We start from the raw sequence: 7,617 nt of genomic DNA on the forward strand, positions 1-7,617 counted from the left end.
GTAAGTTTTGGCGAGGATGCGGAGAAAATGGAGCCTTCGTCCATTGCTGGTAGGAATGTGTAATGTTGCAGCCACTGTGGGAAACAGTTTCGTGGTTCCTCAAAAAGTTAAAGGTAGATTCACCATATGTCCCAACAATTCCACTCCTAGGTATGGACCCCAAGAACCAAAAGCAAGAACTTAAGATACCTGTATAATATTCTTAGCAGCATTATTCACAAGAGCCAGAAGATGGAAACAACCCAGGTATTCATCAACAGATGAATGGATGGGGCGCCTGGCTCACTCACTTAGTAGAGCATCTGACTCGATTTCTGGGTCATGAGTTCAAGCCCCACTTGGGGCATAGAGCTTACTTAAAAAAAAAGAGGGCGCCTGGGTGGCTCAGTCATTAAGCATCTGCCTTTGGCTCAGGTCATGATCCCAGGGTCCTGGGATCAAGCCCCACATAGGGCTCCCTGCTCCTTGGGAAGCCTGCTTCTCCTTCTCCCACTCCCCCTGCTTGTGTTCCCTGTCTTGCTATGTCTCTCTGTCAAATAAATAAAATCTTTAAAAAAAAAGAAAGAAAAACCATACAGATGAATGGATAAACAAAATGTGGTATGTTCATATTTTTCAGCCATAAAAGGAACAAAGTTCTGATACGTACTACAACATGGAGGAGACTTGAAAATATTACGCTGAATGAGATAAGCCAGTCATAACAAAACAAATCTTTGATTCCGATTATATATAAGTTACTTAGAATAGGCACTTCCTAAAGACAGTAAAATAGAGGATACCAGGGGCTGAGTGTGGGGGAAATGGGGAGTTCTATTGTTTAATGAGCACAGAGTGTCTGTCTGGGATGATGAAAAACTTCTAGAAATAGTTGAGATGGTTGCACCAGATTATGAATGTACTTAATGCAAGTGAATTGTCAACTTAAAAATGGCTAAAGTGATTTTTTTTTTCCTGAAGAAAGGCAGACTGCCACATGCAGTCCCTCATTTTGTTGTGCCTAGAGTCTTGGAAGCTGACTGCCCTACGTTTTCCTACAAATGGACCTTGAAAGCTGGTTTCGAGATTCTAGCAGGTGAGGGCAGCTACTCATATACCCTTGACTGAAAAACGGTCCTCCTCCATCAGGGAAGGTTGTCCTCTTGGGGCACACAGCTTCGGAGGGACATGCATGGAGTGGTGGAGAAGGAAGGAGACACCTGCCTAGGCAGCCAGATCAGCTGAGTCAACCTTGGTGATCAGTAGGGTGACAGATGTCACAGCGAGATTGCCCTCACATCCTAAAATGGAAAATTTTATTTATATTTTACCACAACGAAGTAATTTTTTCCACAATGAAATAATTGAAAAGGATTGCCCTCCACACTCAATTTTAATTCTTTTGTTCCCTTCACTTTCTATCATACATTTCCAAGACATCTCATCATGTTTATAAATTAAAAATGGAAATGACTACATGACTTTCTAGCCTTCAGATGGGCCATAATGGAAGTTAGGTCCATTCCTTGTTTCTGTAGTGTTTTGGTTGTTTACCAGTCTTTGCTTTTCGAATGGTTACTGCCCTAGAATACTATGGCGATGCTTTTTGGCTTTTGTCCCCTTTTCTTCCCTTGGCTGGCACCTCTTCCTCCTTTCCCACTGGCTCAGGGACTTCTTTTGAAAGACATGCTTGACCCTGTGTGCCTTGCCCATAGCCATGGTTTTATTATGTGACCTCACCCCCTGGCCCTTTGACCCCAAGGAGGTGAGTTACAATCTGAACTGAGCCATTTCTCTCCTGAGAAGCTAAATAAGAGTCAGAAAATATTCCAAGGTAGCAGTGGCTGAAAAGCCACGCCAACTTGGGGCTGAGGCCACCATTTTGGATCATTTATCTACTAATGAATCAGAAAGCCTGTGTTGACAGAGGCAGGATGGAGGAAGGTGTAGAGCAGTGAAGACACCCAGGAAGCTCTGAGAGATCTTGGTTTCCCAGTTTTCTGATTCTCATAATGTAGTAATTCCACTGGCTCACAGCTAGCCCCTGGGAAGCCACACAAGTGCTCCCCAGTTCAACATGTTCTCCAGATAAGAGATCGCGCCTACCTGTGGCCAGGGGACACACAGAAGGGAATTGGGGACTGTGACAGATAGGAACCCACTGGGCAAAGGTGAGCATCGCCTTTGGTCAAGATGACAGCAAGGACCCTGAGAGTCAGCCCTGGAAAATCTTTCCTGGCTGAGCAGGAGCCTGCTGGTTCTGGGAGCTTGGGGGATGAAAAGGGTGAACCTACAAGAAACCTAGTGGGACCTGGGCATCTTCCACTAGACCTGGCAACACCATTTGCTTCTTATAGCAGCATAGGGTAGATATTAAGAGTATGGATTCTGGAGCCACAAGGCTTGGGTCCAAATCCCAGCTCTACCCTTTAATTATTCCTTAAGCATGCTCCTCTGTTCCTCAGTTTCCCCATCTATAAAATGGGGACTGAAACAGTATCATAATTATGAGGAATAAATGAGTATAATACTTAAAGCAGTCTACATGTCTGAGAGCTCTATATGGGTGTTACTACTGCTGATAGTTCTGGCACCTTCTCTCTGGTTCCTATTATTTTCTTAGAGTCCTTAAGGACTCCCTTCCTGCTGAAATAGCGCAAGAACTAATTGCCTTGCCTCAAATGATCTCTCTCTTTTTCCCCTCCCTTAGCGCTCTGGGCTCGTGCGGGGTTTGCTGCCTTCACTGGTGGTGGAATGTCTAAGAGGGGAGACTATAGGTTTGTCCTCTACCAGGTGGCCTGTTACAACTGAAATAAGCTCCCATCTCACACAGAGTGAAAACCAGTCTTTATAAAGTCCTACTTGACCTGGTCCCCTGTTCTGTGCCCCTATTTAGGGCTCTTCCCTTGCCCCACCCGGCTCTTGCTATTCTCAGTCATGCCACACCTGCCCCCATCACTAGGGATACTGGCCATCTCCCCCACCTAAACAGTCCATTCCAGGTATCTCCATAGCTCCCTCCCTCATCCCCTCTGAGTCTTAGATCAAAAGTCACTTTCTGGGCACCTGGGTGGCTCAGTTGGTTGGGCGACTGCCTTCGGCTCAGGTCATGGTCCCGGAGTCCCAGGATCGAGTCCCACATCGGGCTCCAAGCTCAGCGGGGAGCCTGCTTCTCCCTCTGACCCTCTCTCCTCTCATGCTGTTTCTCTCTCTCAAATAAATAAATAAATAAAATCTTAAAAAAAAAAAAAAGTCACTTTCTTTGGAGGCCCCCCTCACTTGCCTATTTAAGCCCAACCCCCCCACAGCTAATTCCTTTGTCTTTTTTTTTAAAGTAATCTCTACCCCCAGTGTGGGGCTCAGACCCATGAGCCAGAGATCCAGTCACATGGTCCACCGATGGAGCCAGCCAGGTGCCCCTATTGCCATCTTTTAACATGCTAGATTTGCTGTCTGTTGGCTGTCTTGCTGATGACTCTGCCCCAGGTGCCTAGACCCGTGCCTGGTGGTAGAGTTAATACTCCACAGCTGTTTGTTGAATGAGTGCATGGCAGCATGGCATGCTGATCCTGGCATACAAAGTCTTGGGGGGCATTAGTTGGATCCTGGTTGTGTCACTTACCAGGTGTGTGATTCGGCACAAATATTTAACCTCTCTGAGCCTTCGTTTTCCCACCTGTAACTCGAGACCTGCCGCTAATGAGTTCTCGGTGAAGCGTTAAGGGAGAAAGTGTGCTGAGTGCGCCTCGGTTGCCAGTCAGCCGTTCTTTCCGGGCCTTTCATCCAAATCTATTTGAAGGAGTCTTTCAAGCCAACGCGATTGCAGTGAACGTTTTCATTTACTTTGAATTATAGGTCATTATAAATATTAACAAATAAGACTTAAAAAGGACACCCTCGAGTAGGTAAGACGAAAGTACAAAAATCGAGTGTGCGGCTGCAGGTTAAGGACGTGTTGTGCAGCCGCCACATGGTAGCAAAACGGTGGTAAGCAGTGCGCGAGCGTCCGCGTCGACGACAGCCAGAGTCCATGCATCGGGGTCCCGCTGAGAGAACGAGCAAACGGAAGGACATGCACGGGCCGGGAGGCGCAGTTCCCGCTCTCGCCGCTAGGGGCCAGGCGGTCCCCGCTTCGGGGGTGGAAGGCGGGCCCGTCCGGGATTGGCCAGTGGGGCGGCGGGCGGCGGGCGTGGAGGGCGCAGCGCGCCGTCGGGCGACTTCCTCGTTACAGACACCAGACTCGGGGATGGCTTTGGCCTGGGGGGGGAGGGGCGTCAACGGTCCCGTCTGTTTGTGCGGCTGACCGGCCAGAGGAGGGATGCCAGTCTGAGGTCGAAGGCAGAGCGGACGACTGCAGCTCCCGAAAGAGCGGTCACAGGAATCCAGTCCGCGAGGGGTCAGGAGCAGTGCCGGCCCTGGCGAAGAGTTCCGCACTCCCTGGGGTCCCTCCTCCCTAGGCGCCCCACCCCCCACTTGGGCTGGTTGTCCAGAAGACCCGTCTTCCATCCTGTCCCTGGGGTCAGCTGCGGCCAAGTCTACCCTTGCACAACCTGGGGCAGTAGAGAGCCCTAAATGGGCTCCTTACGCTCGCTGGGCCTCAGTTTCCCTGGTGTCTAACAAGGACGTTGTATTGGGTCAGACTCACGGCCCCTTCTAGCCTTGCCCTTCAGCATTTCAGTATCTTCACAGAGCAGCTCTGCAGCTCCTTTCCTGAGGCCCTCCAAGAGGCACAGCTGGAAGATACCCAGGGCTCACCCAGCCAGGAGGCCCCTCAAAAATAGGCCATCTCTTTCCTTAGTCCCCCAGAGGTTTCCCCCGTTCCAGCCCTGTGGAGAAGAGAGGAGCCCTTGCCTCAGCCCCCGCGAGGAGGAAGGTCTGGCCCACGGACTCAGAGGTTAGGGAGGGACAGCTGAGTTCCGGGCCTGGACCCTGGGGACCTCTGGGGACGTTCTAAGTGGACCAATGATTTCAAAGCCATCTAGGGGATGAGGCAGCAGGACAGGGCTGTGGTCCCACCCCTTCATCAGGCGCCAGAGCTTCCCGAGTCTTCTGAGTGTATCTGCTGAGCCCTCCACAGCCCAGGAGGGAGAGGACTGGGGAGTACTATCTCCCAGACAATCAGAGGATGTGGCAGTCACAGGACCCGGGCTGAGTCCTGGTTTGCCCTTGCCCTGCTGCTGTGTGACACTGACAGACTACTCAGCCTCTCTGAATCTGCTTCTTCATCTGTCAAATGAAGATGACAAACCCACCTCACAGAATTGTGAAAATTCATTAAGACAGTGCATGTAAAAACCCTTAACATACACAAAGCCGCTTCAAAGACAGGAAAACCAAGGCTCTGTGACCAGCCAAGTTGCCAGGTACTGTGTGGGGGCCAGAGTCCTGTTGTCCCTGCAGACCAGGAAAGGGCTGATGGGCACTTGGTGGAATTCGAATCATCACCCTAGGCCTCAGATGGTGATGTGCTTTGTGTCTGCAGCAGGCAGGGCTGAGCCCCAGGCAGGAAGCTAACAGGACGGACCTCCTTCTCTTGCAGCATGCTGTCCAGAGCTCTGGGCCGGGGGTGAGGCAGGGGCCAGGGAGCCTGGCCTACCCCAGCTGTGGCAGGGCAGGGAGGCCTCACTCAGGCTCGTCACCTTCCCTCTCTGGGCCTCTGTTTTCCGTTAGTGCAGTGCTGGGGCAAACACACAAATTCCCTGGCTCTGCATTTGTTCATACAGCAGTCTTGAAGGCCCCTTGGTAGGCAGGAGAAACTTGGGACTTCACACGTGGGCCCCCAAATTGCGATGCCCTCAATTTGACTCAGGGTGCCAGGCCCACCAGGCAGGGTGTCTCTCTCAGCCCTTGGAGGTAGGAGCCAGCCTCACAGGCCCCTCAGAAAGGAGGCCCTGGACTGCCACCCAGCACTCCTGAAAGGGACATCAGTGGCCACAGTAAGGCCAGGATGTGTGGGTGTTCACCTGGACCCCTCACTCCCCAGGCCTGGACTCAGAAGTGGGGGGTGGGTGAAAGGAAGAAGAGGGTGAAGATGAGGACTTTTTGCTTCATGAAAAAAAAGGGGGGGGGACCCTTTTCTTGATTACAGCTGACCTCATGCTTAAGCTGGTAAGAATGAGAGCCAGGTTCCTTGGGAGGAGAAAGATTAAAGTGGGGAGAACTGGGTCTGAGGGCTGAACTAGACCCTGCCCCAAGATCAGTTTCACCACAGTGCTTCCATCACTTCCCCCAAAGCTAGGAGCTGGGGCTGGCCTGGCAGGCAGGGGTGGGGTGGGAGCAGGGGTGGGTGACATCACCTCTAGGCCCCACTCCTGTCCTAACACACCCTGTCTCCAGAGACCCCAGATCTTGCACAGCGACCCTAGCCCAATCACCATACCCTCCCCTCTAGGCTTTTATAGATCATTCCCACTGCACACATTGCCCTTCCCCTTTGTCTGCCCAGAAACTCCATTCACCCTTCAAGGCCTTGCTGAAGCATCACCTCCTCCGGGAAGCCCTCCCTGCCTCCCAGTAGAGTCAGAGTCCATGACACTCAAAGGTATGTCAGCCCAGCCTTGGCATTCCTCCCTCCCTGTTGTAATGGTTTGTTTTTAGCTCCCTGATTAGACAAGGAACTCTCAGAGGGCAAGCCCTGGGTCTCATTCATCTCCAAGGGCTTGTGGAATCATTGAGTGAAGTGCTTGCCAATTGCCCATGTTCAGTGAAAGCCTGTGGGAACTTCACCTCGCTCCTTGCTCTCGGGTCAGCTTTCTTCCACCCGCCCAGGAATGCCAGAGATGAACGGATGTGGTAAGAACCTCCTTTTTGGGAATACTTCCCCAAATCTCCTTCCCCCCACGCCCCCTCCCTAATGTCCCTCTCGGGAGTTCTCACTGGCCCTGCCAAGGCGCCCCTCCACTCCTGTTCTCTCAGCCTGGGGTCCCCCTGACTTACTGCTGACCTCCAGTAGGGCCCTCAGCCCCCGGACGGCCCCCTTCCCTTCCCTGGGGTGGGCGCCAAGGCCAAGGTCCTCTCCCCCTCCCCCCCCCGCCTTCTTGGGCCCCAGGGGCTGAGAGCAGGCCCAGCTCTCTGGCCTTGCTGTCCCCGGAGCGGCGGAGCCCCCCTCAGCCTCCGAGCAGGGGCCGCCGGGGCGCAGTGTCCGGGCGGGCATCCTGGATCTCCCCTAAGATGAGGGCCGAGGCCCTTGGTGGCAGCTGAGGAGGCCCAGGGCCAGGCCGGTGCTGGGCCAGCAGACGGGCAGGGGCGGGTGCGGCAGCAGGCGGGGGCTGGTCAGTCGCTGAGCACGGCCCCCGGGAGCTCGTTGGTGAGCGTGTGCCAGCGCTCGATCCGCTTGTCCTTGTTTTTTAGGCAGTCAAACCAGTGCTTCAGGCGCTCGCCCTTAGCGTTGATGCCCAGAACCACACCGCCTGCGGGAAGGGAGCCAGGGGGTGGCCGGGGACACGGTGACTCCCGGGGGCCTGGAGGCAGGTGCCCCTACCCCAAGGCCCCCCCTCCCGATTCTGTGCTCCAAGGCTCTTCTCCCCACCCCGCCCACCGGGCTCGGAAGCTGGGCAGTGGTCTGCCGACCGCACCGCACGCTTGGCCGGCCCTCCCGCCCCCGGCCGATCAGGGCCCTGCGATCCCGTCCTTCCCCTC

The 7,617-nt window shown here is 53.5% G+C and overlaps 1 protein-coding gene across 1 annotated transcript in view; it reads right to left on the reverse strand.

The window, feature by feature from the left end:
- Positions 1 to 3,803: 3,803 nt before the first annotated feature.
- Positions 3,804 to 7,617, reverse strand: part of DOC2B (double C2 domain beta) — a 34,110-nt gene continuing 30,296 nt past the window's right edge. The window contains exon 9 of the mRNA XM_035027606.1: positions 3,804 to 7,388. Coding sequence (XP_034883497.1) covers positions 7,252 to 7,388 — 137 coding nt within the window. The 3' untranslated portion in view covers positions 3,804 to 7,251. The remainder of the gene's footprint in view (positions 7,389 to 7,617) is intronic.

The sequence above is a fragment of the Mirounga leonina genome, unplaced genomic scaffold (assembly GCF_011800145.1).
Source record: "Mirounga leonina isolate KUSES-001 unplaced genomic scaffold, KU_Mleo_1.0 Mir_200, whole genome shotgun sequence".
NCBI lineage: Eukaryota > Metazoa > Chordata > Mammalia > Carnivora > Phocidae > Mirounga > Mirounga leonina.